Below are 26,162 nucleotides of genomic sequence, written 5' to 3'. Positions count from 1 at the left end.
TTGATTTGTATTGTTACAAGCTGGAGAACTCAGGAGTGGACCATCACCCCACTACATGGATACTGGACTACCTCACTGACCGACCACAGTATGTGAGAACTCAGGGCTGTATGTCGGACAGGGTCTTCTGCAGTACGGGGGCCGCACAGGGAACTGTTCTGGCTCTGTTCCTCTTCATCATCTACACTGCAGACTTCTCCCACAACTCCACCCAGTGCTTCCTGCAGAAGTTCTCTGTTGACTCTGCAATAGTCGGCCTCATCTCTGATGGGGACGACAAGGAGTACAGAGAACTGACCCACAACTTTGTGGACTGGTGCCAGCAGAACTACCTCCAGATCAACACTAATAAAATATAAGGCACAAACATCCTCCACTACAACCACTAAACATTCAAGGTATGGACATTGAGGCTGTGGACAGCTACAGGTACCTTGGTGTTTATCTGAACAATAAACTGGACTGGACTCATAATTCAGATGCCTTCTACAGAAAAGGGCAGAGCAGGCTGTACCTGCTGCAGAGACTCAGGTCTTTTGGAGTGAAGGGCCACTCCTTCTATGTCTCTGTGGTGGCCTCAGCCACCTTTTACAGGGTGGTCTGCTGGGATGGCAACATCTCTGCCGGGGACAGGAAGAGACTGAAAAGGCTTTTCTGGAGAGCCAGTTGTGTTCAAGGATGCCCTCTGGAGCCAGTGGAGGTGGTGAGTGATAGAAGAATGGTTGCCAAGCTGTCATCCCTGTTAGACAACATCTCCCACCCAATGGAGGAGACTCTGACAGCACTGAGCAGCTCCTTCAGTGGGAGACTGCGGCACCCACGATGCGGGACGGAGAGATTTCGCAGGTCTTTCCTCCCCACTGCTGTCAGACTCCACAACAAAGACTTCAACTGATCAAGCACACACATCCACACATGTGCAATAACACTAAGTGCAATACTCTTTATCTGACAACATTGTATTTTACTCAGTTGTATATGGTATTTGTATTCTATTTCTATTCTATTAGATAGTATTTTATTCTATTAAATTCTATTATGTACAGTATTTTTATTCTCATTCTTTTGGAGATTATGTATCGAAATTTCAGGAGAGGGACCACACCTCCAAACACGCTCCTTCTGGCTGTCATCTATATAGGTTCCCCCAGTTCTGCAAGCTGTTCATTCTCGTTTACGTGCCCCTCCCTCCCTTCTTTTTCTCCATTCTTTAACTTCTTCGCTTCTATTTAGTTCATGGGGATCTGCCAGGCCTGGGAGCCATTGCCAGTCCCCTTCGAGGCCTTCCCCAAACCGCAGCTCAATTCATGTCAAAGCCATTCACCTTTACCTACTAAAACGCTGTCAAACCTAAAGATGAGGACGTGGCCCAGCTAGTGAAGTTATCTTATTCTATTCCTGTGTTTTTCTAATTTTTGCTATGTAACTTTGCACTGTCCACTTTCTGCTTTAACAAAACAAATTTCCCACATGTGGGACTAATAAGGGTTTTATCTTATCTTATCTTATCTTATCTTGTGTATATATTTTGTATTGCGTTCATGTGCATTACTTGTTGTTTTAAATCTTTAAAAAAGTAAATTTGAACTTGACTAGATGCATGTTTTTGGATTATGATGAGGTGGGAGTGCCCATGCATACATTAGGACAGCATTTAGGATGCTGGGTTAGCATCACAATACCACATTTACAGACACATAACTTGAAGTTAACCGACAATAAACACTTATTTTCAGGTGGGTACTTGTATCACTCACACTGTGAGGACATACATGTCTTTTATAGTATCAGGAGTGCACCAGGAGGGATAACAAGGTTTAATGTTGTTTTAAGATGAAGGTAACCATTAGACACATACTGCAGAAAACACCAGGAAGTGAATGTGAGTAAGTGTTATGTTGTGTAAACCAAGGGAAATGTGTGAGTGCATGTCTTTAATTAATGAGGTTTATGGAATTCAATCTTTTATAGTAAATTGAAATTTGAGGTAGATTAATTTTAACTTCCATATGTTCCGGACATGCTGGTCTGCATTTACTGAATGGTAAATGCCCAAAAGAAGAGGAAGTTTAAAATAAAGCTCTTATTGTTCGCAGAATCTTCCTCTTTGTAGCAATTTCACAGCTTCTTCTCTCTTGCAACAGAGACTGCTTTTCAACACCCTTCACATTAATTTTTTTATGGGTGTCTTTTTTATGGGTATTGGTATCTTTTCAGCTTAAGGTCTGTTGTTTGAAAGAAAAAAAGAACAAAACAGGAAGAAGGCGATGAGTGCAAAAATGAAGGGAGAGAGGCTGAGTAAGAAAAAAAAGAAGCAGCAAAAGAAGGGGGAGGGAGGTGTGCAACAATTTCCTGTAGTTGCATGCTCTTCAGCGTCTCTCGGCCTTCCTCTCTGAGTCTGTTTCAGAGTGAAGAGCACAGACGAAGCTGAGCGGAACAGGATGCAGGCTATCAAATGTGTGGTCGTGGGAGATGGGTATGCTATTATTTTACTAATTTTAACCAGTGTGTTATAAATTAAAGGGGCCTTCAAGCTTTGAATTACACAGTGGTCGCCCAGCTGACGCATAAATGGGGATTGGCCCCAGGCTCTGAATTTCAGGGTAATCAGATAGAGCTGTCAAAGGTTGTCACATGGTAGGAGCAACAGTTTGATCCACTTCAGCGAGATTACTGTGCGGTTCAGCGTAAAAGTGTAAAAGAAACTTCTGTACTTGTGTTTTATGTCCAGTGTTAACATGTAGATCTTAAGGTGTGTATTTGACAGCGGTGATTCACACTGAGCGCGCTGGATGAGCCATGCAGGCCACAACATGCAGGAAAATGCTTTAAAGCAGCAGAACTCCTCTTCAAAGATGAAAATCCGATAGATGCCACAAAGATCAGTTGAGAAAATACAAACAAAGTGAGAAAAAAGTATGACTAAAAAAAGAAGAGGCAATAAAGAAGCAGAAGCTCAAACGTGTAAATGATTAACCTCATTGTGTTTTTGACATCTGAAAAGTTGTTGAATTTATTTGCCCTAAAGGGTGAAATGTGCTCGCGTAAGAAGTTTGGATGAGCCACCGTCTGCCATCAAATGCGTTTATCGTTGAAGGTGGGGCAAAATGGCTGGCTGTTAAAGTGAAGGGAATTGTAAAGCGGAAGTTCTACAGTTGTTTCTCAAAAATAGTTCAGTAAACACTTTAACACATGCAGTTCACCATCCAGAGGTAGCACACGGGTACTGCAGCGTGTGTGCAGAGCTTCCTGGTGTGTGACACTGATTTAAAAAAAATGCAGAGAGAGAAGCCGTAACAGTGACGTGTGTAAATATTTGGAAAGGGAAACATGTGGTGTTGGCTCTATTTCATTTACCACGCTACATTTACATAAAACCCTTTTTTTAAATTGAAAGCCTTTGATTGTCAGCTAATGAAAAAGACCTTGCATGAAAAATAACAGTTCAAGTGATTTAAACAAATCCAAAACATGATTTAAGTTTTGACATTTAAAAAAATTAATTGTGTGTTTTCTCAAATATTCTTTGTAGTGTTCAAAACAAGCATCAATTATTGGCTGTTGACAGGAGACCAACAGTAGTCAGGTTTTATGTTAACCATACTTTGATAATTTTTTTGTTGTGTTTAAATAACTTGTTTTGTTGTTTTTCTTAAAAAGCTGTTTTTTAGTAGCTGCCAATCAAAAGCTTCCATTAAAAAAAGGTTTTATGTAATTTAAGTGTGCTAAAGTCAATAAAGACAGTTCACTAAAAAGAAGTGACAAAATGTGTAAAACAAACAAACAAGCATTAGTAATAATAAGTCACTGACGTGAAAATATGCTGCTACAATAAACACTGCAGAGGTAAACATGCTGAACTTTTTGTAGATCTTGTTTCATTACTTCTGACTCCGCTCCAGAACTTGACCTAGATTTCAGTTCCGCCTTTATTACTTGTTTCTTTACAACTAGTGCTGTGTACAAACTAGTACTGCAAATTTTACAATCCAGATACCAAGTAAATACAGGGTCAGTACTGCGGATACCAATACTCGCACTTTTAACCTATAAGGAAAGCCTATATAGGTAAGTGCAGTGTATCACGACTTATGAGACATGCCATTATTAATTTGCAAATTCTAAAAACATTTGAATGATTTTTACTTTCCACAATAATTAGAAAAAACAAGAAAACACACCTTTTAGTTTCTCGTGAATTTTCAAACTGGGTTTTTTGGAGACCCAGAATTTACTGTTCATGTCTCAAAAGCACGTTGGGTCAGCTTCTGTTATTAAATATTCTATAGGGTACAAATAAAATAGACTTGCAGTCAACACAAACAGGTTTAGACCTTTTTTAATAGGTTGTTTAAGGAATATTATGTCATGTGCAAAAGAAATAATTTATTTAACAGATTCAGTGGACTACAGACTGAACTTAAAGCACTTAATCAATCTGATACCAATATCTGTGTCTGTATCAATATTTGGATTAATTCGTTCACCTCTATTAAAAACACAACACTAAGACAAAGGCAGTCAGTTCACTTCAGTGAGTTACACAAGCAGGAGGAAGAGCTTGGAGATGTGCCCAGTTTTACACCTGCGTCCATATGAATAAAAGGAAATATTGTGAAAAGGTTTTCAAAATGTTGCCTTTTAAAATATTTGAAAGCTACATTGCAAATACCCAGCCAGCCCTTTTGAAAGTCTGTATCGTTTCATGTGACAGCCAGAAAGCTAATGATGGTGGTGGTAATTTCCACATTTATTTCTCATTTTTGATCACCTCTGCTAGGCGCTAACAGTGTATATATAGATACATACACACAGTAGTTAAACTTAACTGCTGATGGAGAAGAGGAAGTCGGTTTCATGTTGTAGGGAAGTCCGCTTCAAGAGTCGTGGTATTTACAGTTTAACAGCACAAGCATTTAAATGCAATCAGAGCTCATCAGCTGTGTTGCAAAATCCATCTTCTTTAACCCATTTTACTCCACAAATAAGAGTTTTAAATAAGAAATAATTATTTGAAATAATAATAAATAATTTCAAATAAGAACAACAGAAGTAATGTGAATGATTTAAGCGTATGGTTTAATTAGCAGCCAAGTTAATGAACATCCTACAGTCTGATGACTGACTCATTAAAACCTTACAAAACAAACAGGTGCGTTTAAAGGCAAATGGGGCAGTGGGTTATAAATGTTAAATTAAATATAACACTAGAAAGAAAAGAAATTTGGAGAGCCACACCACAGCTATTTGTATTGTACATAATTTGACAGGTTTTCAAGATAGTCCTTGAAAAGTAGAGATGACAGCAGCTAACTTGCTGTTTTTCAAAGAAAGCATCATTAATGTGCCTGAACTGAAATAAAATGAAGTTTCTGTCTATTCTGATTCTTATAGCGAAGTCGCTTTTTCTCGGAAAAAGCTAGCGTTCTGTTGCTTTCTGCTGGCAGGGCAGTTAAGGACAGAAACACGTCCCTGTGCAAGTGTATATAAACATTTCTGAAACTTACATGGGTGTATAAGCAGTAGCTGGTTGTGGTGGTTGAAGCTGACCTCTGTCAGGAAATTGTCTGCTGCTGCTGTTTTCATGCCTGAAGTCAAAATGTCGGATGTTAGAAAGTGGCTCGTGGTGCTGTCACATTCCTAAAACTCAGAGAAAGACAATTTACCACTGGTTGCTGCACATACAACATTTTTAAGGACTTGTGAGCATCCCGGTGAAGGTGGAAGCCCAGATTTGTACTTCTTGTCTCTTGCATGCCTTCTTTCCTGTCTTCCTTCTCTCACCCCAACCGGTCGCAGCAGATGGCCCCGCCCCTCCCTGAGCCTGGTTCTGCTGGAGGTTTCTTCCTGTTAAAAGGGAGTTTTTCCTTCCCACTGTCACCAAAGTGCTTGCTCATAGGGGGTCACATGATTGCTGGGTTTTTCTCTGTATGTATTATTGTAGGATCTACCTTACAATATAAAGCACCTTGAAGCGACTGTTGTTGTGATTTCATGCTGTATAAATAAAATTGAATTTAATTGACTTCTCCTGCTAAAGTGAGTGCTGAGTTAGCAGTTATATGTGTTAGTCCCCATAGGGAAATAGTTCCTCTGCATTTAACCCATTCACGCAGTGAAGCAGTGGGCAGCCACCAATGCAGCGCCCGGGGAGCAGTGTGTAGGGACAGTACCTTGCTCAGGGGTACCTTAGGGTAGCCGTTCAGTGGAGTTGAACCCCCGACCTTCCGATCATGGGGCCACCACTCTACCTACTGAGCTATATGACAATTAAAGCACAACAGTTATACAGCTACAGATATAATTTGTAAAATAAAGTAAACCTAATGAGTAACAAAAAAGTCAAGCCCCCTTTGAGAAATTAAAGTTTACTCAGTTTTATTTTTTCTTACATGCAGTTGTAGAGCTATGCAGCTAGCTAACTGACACCATTTGGCCTCAGTCTGGTTGAAACCATTCATCACCATATATTCACTTTTTATTCTTTTTAGACGGGACCAAAAGAAATGAAATGTCACAATAGGTTAAAACGATAGGATAAAACATGTTCATGGAAAAGCAGATTATGAAGCAGACAGAGAGAGATGTGAGGCAGAAATCTTTTTTCTTTCCTTTTTTTTGAAAGCTCGGTGTGGCCAGTTCCTGTTTTCAGCTCAAACCGATGCTTCTGAAACAGCGCGGTTCCTTTTTGACTCACACACGACCACAAAGCACACGCATGTAATGCTATACTTATGAGACCCTTTAATGGCATTATTTAATGTGTGACCCACATCCCTGACTCAACCTCTGCATTCGACCTAAACCCTGTTTTAACCTTAACAGTGAGACTAAATCTTAAACCCACACGAGCCTTTGGAAAAAGTTACAAACTGACAACATTTCATCAGACTCGACCTCTAAAACTCAGAGTTGTCCTCACAAAGACAGAAATGCTCACAGGCACTCTGACGCTTATCTGCGTTGCTCATATCACTACTGAGTCATCTCGTCAGCAGGGCTGGTCTTTTTTAAAATGCTAACTTTTGGAATGACTGTCATTTTGTAGTTTCTGTGTCATGCATTTTTTTTCTAGTCAGAACATATTTGGATTTTATAATTAATAAAAAATTTAATTCACTAGCCACAAAGTATAAAAGTTTGTTGTTGTTGTTGTTGTTATTAATGTTGGTGCTGAAAAACACTAAAATATATACTCAGTACACTTGTACTATAACACTAAGCAGCCATGAAAGTAAAGAAACGTGCTAACAAGTGCACCCACAGATCCCTCAATGGAAGCGTCAGTTGATAATAATGATGTGTCATCCCTTCCATATTTTTGTATAACTACTTTTAATAATATACAATATAATAATAATACTTAAAAGAATTAAATATGAAAACCAAAAATTATTTTGTATATGAGAAATATGCCAACATGTTTATTTGATTTACATATTAAACATAAAAAGGTTTTTGGGGGGAGAGAATGGGGGAAGCTCAATTTCTTCTGTCTGATAATAGTTCAAAGTTCCACAAAATTATTAATCTTATTGTGGGATTTTAAAATATTTCTATTGTGTTAATGTGGTTTGAGTAAAAGGTGGGAGTATGTGAGAGTTTCGAGCAAAACCATCGAGAAGACCAGTATAAACCTGCTTTATTTGACAAACGCTTGTACGTCACAAATGTCTTTTATGGCACAGAGTCACAGGCAGACTGAGAAAAAAGGACGAGCTGATGGTTTCCTTGCAGACTGGATTTGCTTGGTTATTTATGTAAGCAAAAAAAAAAGAAGGTTATTTATCAATAAGTGTGATAAAGACTGATCCAATCAGGGGTTCTGATCTCCGTCTGTCAGATAAGAGACTCTACAGAATTCTGTTTATTTATTTATTAACCTTTATTTAACCAGGAAAAGTCCCATTGAGATTAAAAACCTCTTTTTCAAGGGAGTCCTGGCCAAGAGGCGACAACACGTTGAAATTTGATGAAACAAAAAGACTGAAGCCACTCCTCCTAGCATATGACCAATCAGATGTATCCAGAGTGTAATCAACGTGAAATATGAGTGCTGCAGTGAAACCAGGCCTCGAGTTCTTTGTGCTGCTGTTGAAAATGCTGGCAGCAAATCTGTGGAAACTAAATAAGAAGCAGGCTAGCTGATACTTGCTGGATCACCTTGCAGGCAGCCATGCAGTTTCATCACTGTGGATGTTGGGACAAGCTGAACACAGATCACTGAATTTCTGCAAATTAGAAACACAAAAACACTGTTTACAGATGTCAGCGTGCCCATGAAATCTGTATTTGTTGAATGTTTTGTTTTTGACCGTGACAGTATTTTCGAACAATGACGTCAACAAAGGAACTGGGGGAGTTGCTCACAGAGTAAATATAATGCACTTCCAGAAAACATTTAAACTTGGAGTGTGACTGATGTGTATAGGCGTGTATATTGCATCATCTCCTGTCAGTACTATATATTTTTTTCTTTATATATATATATATATATATATATATATATATATATATAGGGTGCTTGCACAGGGTGCAAGATGCTAGCAGGCAAGGCATACATGGAACGCCATAACCAAGTGGCCGGCATAGTGTACAGGAACATCTGTGCGGAGTATAACCTGGAAGTCCCGAGGTCAAAATGGGAGATGCCCCCAAGGGTGGTGGAGAATGACCGAGCTAAGATCCTGTGGGACTTCCAGATACAGACGGACAAAATGGTGGTGGCTAACCAACCGGACATAGTGGTGGTAGACAAACAGAAGAAGACGGCCGTAGTGATCGATGTAGCGGTTCCGAATGACAGCAATATCAGGAAGAAGGAACACGAGAAGCTGGAGAAATACCAAGGGCTCAGAGAAGAGCTCGAGAGGATGTGGAGGGTGAAGGTAACGGTGGTCCCCGTGGTAATCGGAGCACTAGGTGCGGTGACTCCCAAGATAGGCGAGTGGCTCCAGCAGATCCCGGGAACAACATCGGAGATCTCTGTCCAGAAGAGCGCAGTCCTGGGAACAGCTAAGATACTGCGCAGGACCCTCAAGCTCCCAGGCCTCTGGTAGAGGACCCGAGCTTGAAGGATAAACCGCCCGCAGGGGCGTGCTGGGTGTTTATATATATATATATATATATATATATATATATGGAATAGCAACATTTACTGTCTCTTGTGTTTTTTTCTTGTCATTCTCTATGTCTCTTTCCTGACTTCTCTTTGTCTTTTTACTTGTGTTATACAGAGCTGTGGGTAAAACATGTCTTCTCATCAGTTACACAACCAATGCCTTCCCCGGAGAGTACATTCCTACTGTGTGAGTACTACAAACAAACATCTACACACACAGAAATACAGACATAAACACTTTCGCGGTCTCTCTGTGAGGCACCTACAGGTACATGCGCATGTCTTCATTGATCAGTTGTGCACTGTGTCAGGACACACGGACAAATATTATAGAGAAGATGCACACATGTGCTGCAGTCCATCTGGAGATGTCTGACTGTAACACAGGCAGGTTTGGGCTGGCAGCAGCCTGCAGGTTATTAAAACATATTTGTGGTTCAAAGCGTGTTTGATCAAACGTCAGCTGCTTTCTGCACACGGTGAAAGAAAAGAGGAAAGAAGTGAGATGGGCTTTTCTTTTTTTAAAACAATAAATATCGCTGTGCACCTGAGGTCCTGACAGCGCTGGAATTGAACAAGTCAAGTACTAGAGTGTTGTATGTCCATGCAACACAATAGTTTTGCTACATTTTGAATGGACATTTGAACAGCTTAATGTAAAATTCAGTTAAATATGAATCTAATATGTGAAGTATATTTAAATGCATTGTTTTTATATAAACTAACCTTCTCCATAGTAAATGTTTAAAAAAGATAACAATATTACTCGATTAGCAACTGTTTTTCAAATCCAATCTGATCCATTTTCCTGTATACATTTATTTATTATTATTATTATTTATTATTGTAAATATTCTTGAGGTTTGGGCAATTGGTTTAAAACACTATACAACCTTTTTGGCCATTAAGTCTCATTAATCACTTTGCTTGTTGTTTCTACAGTTTTACAAACCAAAATTAAAAGTTTTAATTGGCAAATTAATAATTAGCACAATCTATAATGTAAACAGTCAGAAATTTAAGCCCAACTTGGAATATGCAGGACATTAGAATATTGAAAGAAATATTGAAAGAAATAAAATGAATATTTCTACAATGATCAGCACTTTTACTTCAGCAAAAAATTGAATGCTTCTTCCACCAGTGGGTGCTGGTGCCTACTTCAAACTTTCACATAAAATAAAAAAAATAAAACCATATAAAGGAACACAGTCCATAAATATTACATGTAAGCCATATTAGAATGAAGGCAATAAAAGATCTAGGGAAGCACAATAAATGATTATTAGACAGGTTATATTAAACCTCAGATCTTCAGTGATGTAATGCTGCACTCTGCAACATGAAGGACCAGAACTTCATAAAAATGACTATGAGTCATCACATTTACTTCTTCAGGTGCAACTATTTAGCAACATGTGAACCCACCGTATATTAAACTGGAAACCCAGAAATATAAACACCAACATTGAGAAATTAAACTGTTATGCTTCTTTGTGACCACACGAGGGCAGCCCTGCCTTATTATGTGTCATTGTCGTGTTGAGGCTGTGTGCAGGCAGTAGTGATGGCAAGGAGGACCCAATGTGCAGACACTCGGACCCAGAAAGTAAACTCAAACTCAGTTTTATTGTTAGATGGCAAACAGAGAACTGGCAAAACTGAGAATACAAAAACTAAACTGAAAATAACAACAACCTGAACTGGCAGACGGACAGATAGAAAACACAGCATGAAATGAGGGTAGATCGCGACACAAGAACACTAAAACTCTAAAAAGAAAACACACAGAGAACCTAAACTAAGAATAATCCTATAAGCCATTAGGCAAAGCTAGAATATAATGAAATAAACAAAATCAAAGAGCCAAAAACACAAAACACTGGGTCGACGACCCAGGCACCCTAACAGTTATGCTCTTATACTAGATATGACTTGTGTGTCAAACTAACCAAAGTAATGTTGTTGGTTGATGTTTTCGTGAACAGTGATATTTCAAGTATGGTTGTAGTTTTTTCCCCCATTATAGGAGTTTAACTGGTTAAACAATCAGTGAACTGAAGGATTGTTTAATTAATAAATAACCAATGAAATGAAAGGCTGCCTGAGACTGGTTGACCAATCGTTGACCTTCTCTTCTCTCCCCACAGATTCGACAATTATTCAGCTAATGTGATGGTGGACAGCAAGCCGGTCAACCTGGGCCTCTGGGATACAGCTGGACAGGAAGATTATGACAGGCTCCGCCCACTGTCCTACCCACAGACGGTACAGAATCACACATACACACACAAAGCACTCGTACAGCTCATTAGAACAAGGGGGTTTTAACATTATGTGTTATAAACAATGTGTATCATATGTACCACTTACTTTCATGCTTTTAGCCATGAGATAACTACGATAAACACACAACATGTGGTAGAGTAGCTGAAGTAGTTGTTTTACATTTAACCTGATCTTCTCCACAGTAGAAACGAAACATAATTTCGTCCTTTCGAAATAAATATTTCAAGTCAGCACTTGTGAAACTGCATTCTCAAGGACATTTCAAAAAACCTTTGTCCCTAATAAAATAGCCGACTTTAATAGATCCAAAACGTCCAAAACAGGAGTTACGCTTAGTTTTCAGTAAGGACACAGGGGTCTGAATCCAGTGTTAGACCATTTTTATTAGTTTCTTTATTAGTTATCATGAGTTATTAGTCAAGTTTATGACTTTATGACTTGCAGTTTAGTTTTGCAAGTTTCTGTTTATTTGGGTTTAGGCACCATGACTAATTGATTAGTTTTAGGTTAATATAGACCTTCTGTCAGTATTACAAAACTTGCCAAAAGTGATGAGTGCTGCTCAGTCTGATATCTGCCCAGATGTCTGAAAAGAAGAAACAGTAGAAAAATCAAGAAAATACATGGAAAACATGTTGTTTATTGTAAATATAAATGTTATAATAAATATAAACAAATGCAAGCAAGATATGCTTTCTTCCAGATGTAATGTGGAAAGCATTTCAATTTTGTGAGAACTCAACTTTTAGAGCTTGGCAAGAAGTAATGGACATAAAGTTACACAGACAGAACTTATATAACATGTCAGCTAATTAAAACTGCAGCAGCTATTCTAATTCTTTGTCTCCTTGTCTCTCCATCCAGGATGTTTTCCTAATCTGCTTCTCCCTGGTTAGCCCGGCATCCTATGAGAACGTCAGAGCTAAGGTGAGTTTTGGCTGTTTTTTATGAGGCCTGTCTCTCAGCTGCCAAGGAACAAAATGTAAAAAGGAACAAAAGGAACAGAAATATGCAAATTTCTAACTGTGTTTTATTAAAACTTCCACAGTTGGTTAAATATTAGCATGGTAAGACGCTGAAAATAAAGTGACTGAAAGAAACAGCAGTAGATCTCATCAGGTAATACCCCAAAACTCCATGGAAATAGCTGCTTTGTGAGCAAGCTACTCCACAACAGATTTACCAGTCATAGCCCACAACAATCACTGGCTTGTGGTTTACCTGAGAAAATAAGAGGGAGGAGAAAAATAGTAATTTATTATAGAGAAAAATAATAGGTACTTGGATAAAGAAATGGAGGAAAAACCCAAACAGATCTGAAAATAAATATGAATGAATGATTGATGCTGTGTGTGAGAGTTGGATGATGTATTTCTCTCATTTCATAGCATTGTTTTTCGTGTTAAGCCTTCATCCACCTTTCTGTAACACCTGGCATCAGAGCTTCATCTCCCTCCGCCTTTGATTCTGTTTTTTGCCTCTAACACGTTCCTTGATTTTGCGTGTTCCCCTTTCTTGCCTCTTATTTAGTTTTCCTTTACTCTGTATTCTGCCAGTGGTACCCTGAGGTCCGTCACCACTGCCCCTCCACGCCCATCATCCTGGTTGGCACTAAGCTGGATCTGAGGGATGAAAAGGATACCATTGAGAAACTGAAGGACAAGAAGCTGGCGCCTATCACCTATCCACAGGGCCTAGCTCTGGCTAAGGAGATAGGTCAGTCACTCTTACTTTATTTGCTTGAAAAGCACTTTAAGATTTGAAGCTCTCCTCACCAGTGAAGATATGAAACTAGCAGATGAAGATGCTAGAGAACTTTGTAGCCTGACTGCCTCTGCAAATTTTTGTTATTCCCCTCATTTCCTGGCATCACAGTAAAAGTATAGTAGCTGTAGTTGACTATAGTGTTCTTTGAAAGTTGAACTTATTCTTCTCCACTACCAGCAAACCTTTCTTCTCTTACTTTGTCTTTGTAGTTCTTTCTCTTCTTTTATTAACATATATGTGTCTTCGCATGTATAGATGCAGTCAAATACCTGGAGTGCTCAGCCTTGACCCAGCGTGGTCTGAAGACTGTGTTTGATGAGGCCATTCGTGCCGTCCTCTGCCCTCAGCCCGCCAAGGTCAAGAAGAAGCCCTGCTCGCTGCTGTAAACGGTACGACTGAATAAAACACAGAGGAAGAGGAGGAAGAGAGATTAGACGTTTGAGAGAAGAGAGAAACAAAGTGAACTCGCTCATTAAATCAACACATAAAGTAGAGTAGAGGTTTGAGGGCTTCTTTTCTTTTCTTTGAACATAAGTCTGAAGCTATTCAATCAAGCCTTTTATTTGTCACATGCAATGTTTACATCTGCAGTGAAATTGGACCCCCCGAACATACATACGTATCAGCTCCAGCCTTGAGACCACAGCTGACACCGATATGGTAGCTGCATGAAATGATGGTGGTTTTCCTTTAGTGCGAACAACTGCATGTCAATTTCACAGTTGGTCTAACAGTCCGTCACTGGTCTCTCAGTCTCCCGTTGGAGAGCTTCTCTGAGATGTTATCAATCTTGTGCTCAGAGAGCAGAGACTGCCGTGAGCTTCTCCAAGATCTTATCCGTGCTGCGTTCAATGAGCCCATTTTGAGAAGTCACGACCCGTCCCATCATTTCCATCACAGCGGGCAGCCTTGTGGGGTTTTGGAAAGCCAATTCTGCTATCTCTGATAAGCCAGGGCCAAGCCAACTCCGAACAACAAGAACCCTGTTATCGTGGTTCCGAAAAGGTAGATGTCTACAATGTTCTCGATTGACAGTCCCGCCAGGCACACGACCCTCCAGTTCCTCCACCTGTCCATTGTGTATCCGGCAGGAAAGGACACTCGGACTTACTCAAGCCCAGGCTTCTCGTTGAGAAGAGCGTGTCAATTGCAATCAGGGACCAGTTGTTCAAATCCATAATTCCTCTTTTAGGTTGTAACAGACCGTGAGAGTCATCCAGGGCAAAAGTAGAAAAGTAGACGAGACTAGACAAGGACATTGAGAAGCCAAGCAGGAAAGAGAAGGAAGAGGGAGAGGAGAAAAGTGCGACTGCCTTCGTCCAGAGCCAAACGAGAAAGGAAACTATAGACACTTATCACTAAGAGGTGATTCAGAAGTTTGTTCTTGCACATATAATGGACAGAAACATTAAAGAGAAAAGAAAAGACATAAATGAACACAACACAAGACAGAAAAGTTTCACATGCTTTGTACTCAATTTCATTTTTTTGCAGAGGAAAAATAAATTTGTCCTGAATATTGTTGGAGTAATTTTGTCCCACAGGCATCAATTTAACCCCATGATTTATGTGACCTTTATTTTAGATTCTCACAGGAGCACAGAAGAAGAGAAAAGGACTGCAGACCCTGAAGAATATATGCAAATCTGCCATGTCTCTAATGTATATCTACAACTTTAAACAAAACAAAAAACCAAACAATGTATGGTGTGCAGGTTTGCTATTGTTTTAGAAATGCCAACGAGCTCTTAAGTCCAAATCCAGACGCTGCCCAGACAGGATTTCTTTGTAAAATATATCAGTTTAGAGATTATAGACCCTTTGAGTTTAAGTGTAAGTCTGAGAGCAGCATGCTGCCTTCATCTAAAGTACTGCCAACAATATATATGTGTTTCATGAAACCTAAAATAAAAATAACTTTTGTAACTGAAATAAACACAGTGTTTCAGTATGATTTGTTCACTGTGCTGTTTTCAGGGTGATGAATGTAAGGAGCAGAAATGGTCGTTTGTGAGGAAGCAAGCAACAAGCAAACTTGTGTCTGAATAAGATTTATTAACAAATGTATTATTTGTTGTGCTATTAAAATAAAAATAAAACATTTGATTGCACAAAAGATTCACATTATTTCTCCACAACATGTGACCTTTTGGATTGAATGCCTATACTCAACTATGGGGGATATAAAATTCTCATTTTGATACAGCTGCTGATATCGCCTATACTCTATCCTTATTTACATATTGTGGAGAACAGCATCTTTTTCTGGTGGTGGGTTGAAAATGTTCAGACTCAAACAGCACTTTCAGTTTTGCAGTTTAATGTTTGACCAGCTTTTTTGCCAAAACACCTTCATGTTTCAATCATTTTAGTAATCCTGTGAACAGTTAATCATGTCACATGGTGCTCAAGTCTTCAGCTGTGATTTTATTTGTTATTTAATTAATACAGTTTAATGTCTTATAATATAGATAGCTACACAGGCATACAGAGAGATTGTTTACTTTATTAATCCCCAGTGCGACTGAAGATTAAACTGAATATAAAGCATTTAAAAGAAGCTCAATCTTAAACTCATAACAGAACAGTAATGTTAGTCCATATAAAACTGATGTGGAATATTTTCCTCTTGAATTATTAGGTTAACTTTGATATTTTGTGGTTAGTTTGCCAGGATGATGACTGTCACCTCTCTGCCTTTCTGCAAGAGGCTCCATATGCCGCTGTTCTAGTGGATACTGTAAAAATAAATAAGCAATGATATATGATAATACATTATCATTAAACTCTTAACTATACAGTAGTAGTAAAAAATATTTTACTACTTTCCAAATATCAATGAAAGTATAGGCATTCATGTAATAATAATAATAATAATAATAATAATAATGAACATGAATTATGTTTCATTCACAAAATATTTTCTCTTGCCAGTTAGTATTGTATTGTAGTGGTATTGTAATTTTCAGGAGACTGACAGTAACAGAAATTAATTCCATAGACAAGAAATCAACATGGACGTGGACCGCCACACTGCAAAACATTTGGTAATCTTTTCTGAATGGTTTATAGTTATGACCCTATTAAGGATACACAGAAGACAATGGACGAATGGACAAAATAAAGCATGTAGAGTACTTTTCAAATTCTTTTTGGTGTTTGCTCAAATATGGGACCTTAAATAATTTTTTTTTAATAATATAATTTAACTAGACCATACCTAGAATTTTTTTGTGGTACATTTCCCTGATGACAGATCCTGATTTAATTTCATGGTTGGAAGGACCAGGAAAAATTCTAAAAATTGTTTGAGTTGAGACAAAATGACCCTATTAGCAAATCACCATCGGTTTAAGAAAGGACACAAAAAAATTCAGTTAACATACAAAATCTGATATGAAAGAGGCAACACACAGTCTAACTCTTTTGTTTTTATGTTGCATAATACAGAGAAAAACTGTTTTTACGACACTAATGATGCCAGTAACAGTCGCTGTTGGGGAGGACAGTTTACACTGAGCATGTGCAGTTTAAAGATGCCTTTTATTTTTAAGGAGGAAACCATCCTGAGCTGCTAGCTGTCCAGTTTAAAATCTATAGTGAAGCACTTTCTGATGTCTTCTTATTCCTTTTCAGTATTGTGGATGTTTTGTTCAATATTTCCTTTTTGATGTTTGTTTACCAGCCGTATTGGTATCAATACTTCCTGTTATTTAGCCGTAAATAGCCATTGTAGTGTCTTTGATTGAGATATGACTTATCGATCGTATTGATAATTTACGGAGAGCTTAGAGATGGATATCTGTGTAAGTAATGGCACAGCTTTTTTCCCCTTTTTTGTTTTTAGAATTAAGATTTTAAGAAAAGAAAAACAATTAAACCGTAGCTGAATCTGATCAGAGGAAAAGAGGTATCCGTCAGCTGTGACGCTGCGTTCTCGTTGATCTCCTTGAGATCTGAATGACATCAAACTTATTTTTGAAGTTTGCATTTACCCTGTTGTATTAAAAGAATACCTAAAGTTTCTTTTCCATTAGAGAATTTTTTGTTAACCTGTTTACTGGTCTTGATTATGCATCAAGTCAGAATCTGAAATTCATTTTTTTTAAAAAGGACGTAAAAACTCCCACGTTTTACAGCGTCGGCTATGCGGAGGCTGCCAGGCGTCGTATTTACACACCCATGGATGTTTAACTGTATTTATTGCGTACAAATAAATGTGAAATAAAGATAGCTTAAATGGAACAAGACTCTGTTTTAACACTTAATTCCTGCATCCACCTGTTTAAAATATATTATTTTAAAATAATGTGTTACATGACTACACAGAAGGATGTTTCGGCTCAGTATATAGCAAATAGAAAAAATATAAATAATTCTTCATTTTAAAATAAACATTAATCTGATTATTAAAAAAAATTATTGGACAAAAAGTACATGGAAAAAAGAACTCGGTGAAATGGAAAAAATAAAGTTCAATATCTTGAAAATCAAATAGAATACAAGCTTTGTTTTCTTCCTTGTTTTCTGTATTTATCTGTTTGTATAAGACAAACAGTTTATCATAAGTAACTGAAAGTCTTTCGGCTCTTCGAAGAAAAACTGATGGAATCCAACAAATAAACATAACTAAAAACTGCAGCCTCAAAAGTAAAACTCATTTGTTGCTGATAACGAACGCAAATCCAAAGTGTTGTTGTTCCCACCCCAGAGCAGCAGGTGGCAGCAGCACGATACAAAGGAACTGTACTGTACTGGGATTTCTGTTCGTTTTTGTTTTTATTTTCCAAAAGAAGAAGCTGTTTTTAACGTAAACTGTTGATTATAGAGTTTTTTGTTGCAGTTTGACCTTCAGCTGAACTTAATGTTGGGTTTCTATTGATTTTAGAGAAGCTATTCGCTGAGAGGTTGTCATAATTCATGCATGAAAGGGTTAAAACATATCCTTTGTTTCATTTTTTAGTGAAACTCTGGTAGAGTAGCTTTGAAACTGATAATTCAGCATATACTAAAAAATAAAGCCTTTTCTTACAGTATATTTGTGTGTATTTTATTTTGCAATATTTCTAATTACCACACTTAAAAGTGAACAGCCTATAATGCTATCATGACTCATCACTCAAACGCATCTTTTTCTCTCCGTTTTGGCCTTCCGTCCACACTGAGACAGCGTTTTCGGTCAAGGAAAGCGCAGCGTTTTGAAAACGCTCTCCAAAGCGTATACATTTGACGCCGTTTTCGCATAGCATTGTGGAAAGCGAACTGGAGCCTTTTTAAAAACAATGACACATTGTAGACTACGTCCACACATACACGGGTATTTCTGAAAACTGAGATTTTTTGTTTTTTTTTAAAATCCCATTCACACCTCAACACCAAAAACGAAGGAAAATGCTGCCAGGAGCATGCCAAAGCAACAGGTGGCGCTATATTCCTAACCGTGTAGAAATGTTGGCCAATCAGATGTCTAGACGCCTGGGCGGGAAAGAGTAAACAAAGATGGCGGCGCAAAGAAGCAGAACCGAGTACTATGTGTGGAGGGACCGTAACTGTCTGTGTATGTAAGCATTTAAACACTACAGAGAGTAAAATTAACAGTATTTTGTCTAAGTCCGCCATTGTAGAAATTAATTTCACCGAAACAATAACTTGGCGCACAGTGTGACGTCAAAAAAGGCGCACACCTTTGACCCTGCGTTTTCTCCGTTTTCCTTGTCCATAGTAAACGCAAAAACGGAGTTCTTGAAAATCTCCACCCAGGCAGGAATTTTTAAAACTCTCCGTTTTCAGTGGACGAAAGGTACAAACGCATAGATAAATCTACGTTTTCAAAAATACCCATACATGTGGACATAGCCTAGTCAAGTGATGCAATCATGTGATAAATTGTGACAGCCCCGTTAAAGATTAATATCAGTTTGTACATCCTCCAGATAGCTTTTCTTCAAATTCTTTAATTCTCAATCGCTTTTGTAACTTTGTACTTTTGTATTACTTGCAGCAACAACTCCACCTCATTGTTAGTCCATTTAAAAAACTAGTCGCTTTTCCTTTTCATTTTGCTGCATGTTTCAAAGAGCCGGAAAGTAAATAAACGGCAGACAGAAATGAGGCAGGTCGAGTCACCTTGCGTTTCACGCATGCGCAGTGCTGGAACAACTCTGTCAAAACGGTAGTTTGGACACGAGCATTTTCAGACAAAAACACCTTTTTCAAATTGATCCGGCCTAGTGTGACGTAAGATCACAGGCCGTTCCAATGACGTCACCAATCACCACACTTCAAAGCACAAAGCCTGCGTTGTCACAGTAACGCATTCTGCGATAGGAGGTCATATATAGGAGTGAACTTGACTCTCACACAGCCTTAACTGTCTGTCTGTCCTCATGTCTGCAGTGCTGCTGTCTCCTGTCACCCTGCATGTTTCTAAGGTTAGTTTTCTCCATATTTATATTGTTCTTGTAGTTTTTGTCCTCTGGTTTTTGTCCTTGAGGTTTGAATATATGTGTGTGTGTGTGTGTGTGTGTGTGTGTGTGTGTAAATATATATATATATATATGTATATGTTTTTTGTCCACAGATGAGGTTTGAAGTGTCTGTGTGGTGCAGCTGGTCTGGTCTGTCTCTGTACAGTCGAGGCTGCACCCACCCATAAAACGGTGGAGGCTCACCAGGACATGCACACCTCACAAGTTCCCGGCTCTCTCGACTCGGTTGAAGACGGGTTTCTTGGAGAAGGGGAGGGCAGTGAGGCACAGTCCCCCGTCCCCACTTTCTTGCACTGAGGTCTGTTTGTTGCAAATATTTTTCACTTTGTTGAATTCTCCCAATTCTTTGAATCTTTGGGCTGAAGGAAGGACAATACTCGGTGTATCAATGCTCAATCAACAATCATTTATTTCCATACAATTCAACAATAAGAGCATTACAACGTCCGGACGGGAGAGATGCTACCAGAGGGTCAGGCACATGTCTCAGAATGGTGACGGGTTGCTCAGCTTTTTATAGTCTCTAGTGGCCCCCAGCTAGTCGTAAAAGCCAAAACATCACATTTTTTCTCTGTTACAGCGCCTAAGTTATGACCTCGGCAGTTGTTTCTCTGCTTTCTGTAAGGTTGTGGAATGTGGTCTGTCTATCTCCCCTGTCTTTAGACACAGAGTCTCCTGCTTACAACCTTCTCTTCATGATTCAACAATTAAGCATGTCAAGAAAACAGTGTAACACATTCCCAGCAGATCAAGGATACAGAGTGATGCACATTTATCTAATGAACTAATATGTGAATATGTTATGTTAACTCAAAAGTATAATGAGAACTAAACTACATACAGCTCACACACTCTATATTAAAGGGTATAATGTGATCTACAGCAGTATTCTAATTCAACTACTTTGATTACATATATAAGGTAACATATAATAACAGAATAATCTAATAACTTGTTTTTATGTCTTATCATGTTTATATGTGTATTTATGTCTTGTATTGCTGGTAAGTAACTTTCTTGCACTGAGGTCTGTTTGTTGCAAATATCTTTGACTTGTTTTTATGTCTTATCATGTTTATGTGTATTTATGTCTTGTAATGTTTATATGTGTACTTATGTCTTGTATTGCTGGTAAGTAACTTTCTTGCACTGAGGTCTGTTTGTTGCAAATATTTTTCACTTGTTTTTATGTCTTGTAATGTTTATATGTGTATTTATGTCTTGTATTGCTGGTAAGTAACTTTCTTGCACTGAGTTTTGTTTGTTGCAAATATCTTTGACTTGTTTTTATGTCTTATAATGTTTATGTCCGTATGTATGTCTTGTATTGCTGGTAAGTAACTTTCTTGCACTGAGTTTTTTTTGTTGCAAATATCTTTGATTTGTTCTTATGTCTTGTAATGTTTATATGTGTATTTAAGGTGGGGGTGTGGAATGTGGTCTGTCTATCTCCCCTGTCTTTAGACACAGAGTCTCCTGCTTACAACCTTCTCTTCATGATTCAACAATTAAGCATGTCAAGAAAACAGTGTAACACATTCCCAGCAGATCAAGGATACAGAGTGATGCACATTTATCTAATGAACTAATATGTGAATATGTTATGTTAACTCAAAAGTATAATGAGAACTAAACTACATACAGCTCACACACTCTATATTAAAGGGTATAATGTGATCTACAGCAGTATTCTAATTCAACTACTTTGATTACATATATAAGGTAACATATAATAACAGAATAATCTAATAACTTGTTTTTATGTCTTATCATGTTTATATGTGTATTTATGTCTTGTATTGCTGGTAAGTAACTTTCTTGCACTGAGGTCTGTTTGTTGCAAATATCTTTCACTTGTTTTTATGTCTTGTAATGTTTATGTGTGTATTTATGTCTTGTATTGCTGGTAAGTAACTTTCTTGCACTGAGGTCTGTTTGTTGCAAATATCTTTGACTTGTTTTTATGTCTTATCATGTTTATGTGTATTTATGTCTTGTAATGTTTATATGTGTACTTATGTCTTGTATTGCTGGTAAGTAACTTTCTTGCACTGAGGTCTGTTTGTTGCAAATATTTTTCACTTGTTTTTATGTCTTGTAATGTTTATATGTGTATTTATGTCTTGTATTGCTGGTAAGTAACTTTCTTGCACTGAGGTCTGTTTGTTGCAAATATCTTTGACTTGTTTTTATGTCTTGTAATGTTTATATGTGTATTTATGTCTTGTATTGCTGGTAAGTAACTTTATTGCACTGAGGTCTTTTTGTTGCAAATATCTTTGACTTGTTTTTATGTCTTATCATGTTTATATGTGTATTTATGTCTTGTATTGCTGGTAAGTAACTTTCTTGCACTGAGTTTTGTTTGTTGCAAATATCTTTGACTTGTTTTTATGTCTTATAATGTTTATGTCCGTATGTATGTCTTGTATTGCTGGTAAGTAACTTTCTTGCACTGAGTTTTTTTTGTTGCAAATATCTTTGATTTGTTCTTATGTCTTGTAATGTTTATATGTGTATTTATGTCTTGTATTGCTGGTAAGTAACTTTCTTGCACTGAGGTCTGTTTGTTGCAAATATCTTTGACTTGCTTTTATGTCTTATAATGTTTATGTGTGTATTTATGTCTTCAATTGCTGTTAAGTAACTTTCTTGCACTGAGGTCTGTTTATTGCGAATATCTTTGACTTGTTTTTATGTCTTGTAATGTTTATGTGTGTATTTATGTCTTCAATTGCTGTTAAGTAACTTTCTTGCACTGAGGTCTGTTTATTGCAAATATCTTTGACTTGTTTTTATGTCTTATAATGTTTATGTGTGTATTTATGTCTTCAATTGCTGTTAAGTAACTTTCTTGCACTGAGGTCTGTTTATTACGAATATCTTTGACTTGTTTTTATGTCTTGTAATGTTTATGTGTGTATTTATGTCTTCAATTGCTGTTAAGTAACTTTCTTGCACTGAGGTCTGTTTATTGCAAATATCTTTGACCTGTTTTTATGTCTTTTAATGTTTATGTGTGTATTTATGTCTTCAATTGCTGTTAAGTAACTTTCTTGCACTGAGGTCTGTTTATTGCGAATATCTTTGACTTGTTTTTATGTCTTGTAATGTTTATGTGTGTATTTATGTCTTCAATTGCTCTTAAGTAAATTTCTTGCACTGAGGTCTGTTTATTGCAAATATCTTTGACCTGTTTTTATGTCTTATAATGTTTATATTTGTACTTATGTCTTGTATTGCTGGTAAGTAACTTTCTTGCACTGAGGTCTGTTTGTTGCAAATATCTTTGACTTGTTTTTATGTCTTATAATGTTTATGTCTGTATGTATGTCTTCAATTGCTGTTAAGTAACTTTCTTGCACTGAGGTCTGTTTGTTGCAAATATCTTTGACTTGTTTTTATGTCTTGTAATGTTTATATGTGTATTTATGTCTTGTATTGCTGGTAAGTAAATTTCTTGCACTGAGTTTTGTTTGTTGCAAATATCTTTGACTTGTTTTTATGTCTTGTAATCTTTATGTGTGTATTTATGTCTTGTATTGCTGGTAAGTAACTTTCTTGCACTGAGGTCTGTTTGTTGCAAATATCTTTGACTTGTTTTTATGTCTTATCATGTTTATATGTGTATTTATGTCTTGTATTGCTGGTAAGTAACTTTCTTGCACTGAGGTCTGTTTGTTGCAAATATCTTTGACTTGTTTTTATGTCTTATCATGTTTATATGTGTATTTATGTCTTGTATTGCTGGTAAGTAACTTTATTGCACTGAGGTCTGTTTGTTGCAAATATCTTTGACTTGTTTTTATGTCTTATCATGTTTATATGTGTATTTATGTCTTGTATTGCTGGTAAGTAACTTTATTGCACTGAGGTCTGTTTGTTGCAAATATCTTTGACTTGTTTTTATGTCTTATCATGTTTATATGTGTATTTATGTCTTGTATTGCTGGTAAGTAACTTTCTTGCACTGAGTTTTTTTTGTTGCAAATATCTTTGATTTGTTTTTATGTCTTATCATGTTTATATGTGTATTTATGTCTTGTATTGCTGGTAAGTAACTTTATTGCACTGAGGTCTGTTTGTTGCAAATATCTTTGATTTGTTTTTATGTCTTGTAATCTTTATGTGTGTATTTATGTCTTGTATTGCTGGTAAGTAACTTTCTTGCACTGAGGTCTGTTTGTTGCAAATATCTTTGACTTGTTTTTATGTCTTATCATGTTTATATGTGTATTTATGTCTTGTATTGCTGGTAAGTAACTTTATTGCACTGAGGTCTGTTTGTTGCAAATATCTTTGACTTGTTTTTATGTCTTATCATGTTTATATGTGTATTTATGTCTTGTATTGCTGGTAAGTAACTTTATTGCACTGAGGTCTTTTTGTTGCAAATATCTTTGACTTGTTTTTATGTCTTGTAATCTTTATGTGTGTATTTATGTCTTGTATTGCTGGTAAGTAACTTTATTGCACTGAGTTTTGTTTGTTGCAAATATCTTTGACTTGTTTTTATGTCTTGTAATCTTTATGTGTGTATTTATGTCTTGTATTGCTGGTAAGTAACTTTATTGCACTGAGGTCTGTTTGTTGCAAATATCTTTGACTTGTTTTTATGTCTTGTAATGTTTATATGTGTATTTATGTCTTGTATTGCTGGTAAGTAACTTTCTTGCACTGAGTTTTTTTTGTTGCAAATATCTTTGATTTGTTTTTATGTCTTATCATGTTTATATGTGTATTTATGTCTTGTATTGCTGGTAAGTAACTTTATTGCACTGAGGTCTGTTTGTTGCAAATATCTTTGACTTGTTTTTATGTCTTGTAATCTTTATGTGTGTATTTATGTCTTGTATTGCTGGTAAGTAACTTTCTTGCACTGAGGTCTGTTTGTTGCAAATATCTTTGACTTGTTTTTATGTCTTATAATGTTTATGTCTGTATGTATGTCTTCAATTGCTGTTAAGTAACTTTCTTGCACTGAGGTCTGTTTGTTGCAAATATCTTTGACTTGTTTTTATGTCTTGTAATCTTTATGTGTGTATTTATGTCTTGTATTGCTGGTAAGTAACTTTCTTGCGCTGAGTTTTGTTTGTTGCAAATATCTTTGATTTGTTTTTATGTCTTGTAATCTTTATGTGTGTATTTATGTCTTGTATTTCTGGTAAGTAACTTTCTTGCACTGAGGTCTGTTTGTTGCAAATATCTTTGACCTGTTTTTATGTCTTATAATGTTTATATGTGTATTTATGTCTTGTATTGCTGGTAAGTAACTTTCTTGCACTGAGGTCTGTTTGTTGCAAATATCTTTGACTTGTTTTTATGTCTTGTAATCTTTATGTGTGTATTTATGTCTTGTATTGCTGGTAAGTAACTTTCTTGCGCTGAGTTTTGTTTGTTGCAAATATCTTTGATTTGTTTTTATGTCTTGTAATCTTTATGTGTGTATTTATGTCTTGTATTTCTGGTAAGTAACTTTCTTGCACTGAGGTCTGTTTGTTGCAAATATCTTTGACTTGTTTTTATGTCTTATCATGTTTATATGTGTATTTATGTCTTGTATTGCTGGTAAGTAACTTTCTTGCACTGAGGTCTGTTTGTTGCAAATATATTTGACTTGTTTTTATGTCTTATCATGTTTATATGTGTATTTATGTCTTGTATTGCTGGTAAGTAACGTTCTTGCACTGAGCTCTATTTGTTGCAAATATCTTTGACTTGTTTTTATGTCTTGTAATGTTTATATGTGTATTTATGTCTTGTAATGTTTATATGTGTATTTATGTCTTGTATTGCAGGTAAGTAACTTTCTTGCACTGAGTTTTTTTTGTTGCAAATATCTTTGATTTGTTCTTATGTCTTGTAATGTTTATATGTGTATTTATGTCTTGTATTGCTGGTAAGAAACTTTCTTGCACTGAGCTCTATTTGTTGCAAATATCTTTGACCTGTTTTTATGTCTTGTAATGTTTATGTGTGTATTTATGTCTTGTATTGCTGTTAAGTAACTTTCTTGCACTGAGGTCTGTTTGTTGCAAATATCTTTGAATTGTTTTTATGTCTTGTAATGTTTATGTGTGTATTTATGTCTTGTATTGCTGTTAAGTATCTTTCTTGCACTGAGTTTTGTTTGTAGCAAATATCTTTGACTTGTTTTTATGTCTTATCATGTTTATATGTGTATTTATGTCTTGTATTGCTGGTAAGTAACTTTCTTGCACTGAGGTCTGTTTGTTGCAAATATCTTTGACTTGTTTTTATGTCTTGTAATGTTTATGTGTGTATTTATGTCTTGTATTGCTGGTAAGTAACTTTCTTGCACTGAGTTTTTTTTGTTGCAAATATCTTTGACTTGTTTTTATGTCTTGTAATGTTTATGTGTGTATTTATGTCTTCAATTGCTGTTAAGTAACTTTCTTGCACTGAGGTCTGTTTATTGCAAATATCTTTGATTTGTTCTTATGTCTTGTAATGTTTATATGTGTATTTATGTCTTG

The 26,162-nt window shown here is 36.7% G+C and overlaps 1 protein-coding gene across 1 annotated transcript; it reads left to right on the top strand.

Moving 5' to 3' along the window:
* Window positions 1-2,344: 2,344 nt before the first annotated feature.
* rac2 (Rac family small GTPase 2) lies at window positions 2,345-15,293 on the top strand. The gene is made up of 7 exons (XM_082537998.1): window positions 2,345-2,476; window positions 9,237-9,308; window positions 11,272-11,389; window positions 12,275-12,337; window positions 12,967-13,126; window positions 13,433-13,566; window positions 14,763-15,293. The coding sequence occupies exons 1-6, from the start codon at window positions 2,442-2,444 to the stop codon at window positions 13,561-13,563; spliced, it is 579 nt and encodes a 192-aa protein (XP_082394124.1). The 5' UTR covers window positions 2,345-2,441; the 3' UTR covers window positions 13,564-13,566; window positions 14,763-15,293.
* Window positions 15,294-26,162: the final 10,869 nt, after the last annotated feature.

Source organism: Aulonocara stuartgranti, assembly GCF_965226115.1.
Source record: "Aulonocara stuartgranti genome assembly, chromosome: 6".
NCBI lineage: Eukaryota > Metazoa > Chordata > Actinopteri > Cichliformes > Cichlidae > Aulonocara > Aulonocara stuartgranti.
The sequence above is the reverse complement of the archived record's forward strand: the minus strand, read 5'-3'. Positions and strand labels throughout refer to the sequence as shown.

What these genes read in the sequence shown, in the direction of transcription:
- rac2 (XM_082537998.1), top strand. Translation starts at nt 2,442, where the DNA reads ATGCAGGCTATCAAATGTGTGGTCGTGGGAGATGG. An exon ending in TGTGTGGTCGTGGGAGATGG is followed by an intron (nt 2,477 to 9,236) that starts GTATGCTATTAT and finishes TGTGTTATACAG; the next exon opens with AGCTGTGGGTAAAACATGTC. An exon ending in ATGAGAACGTCAGAGCTAAG is followed by an intron (nt 12,338 to 12,966) that starts GTGAGTTTTGGC and finishes GTATTCTGCCAG; the next exon opens with TGGTACCCTGAGGTCCGTCA.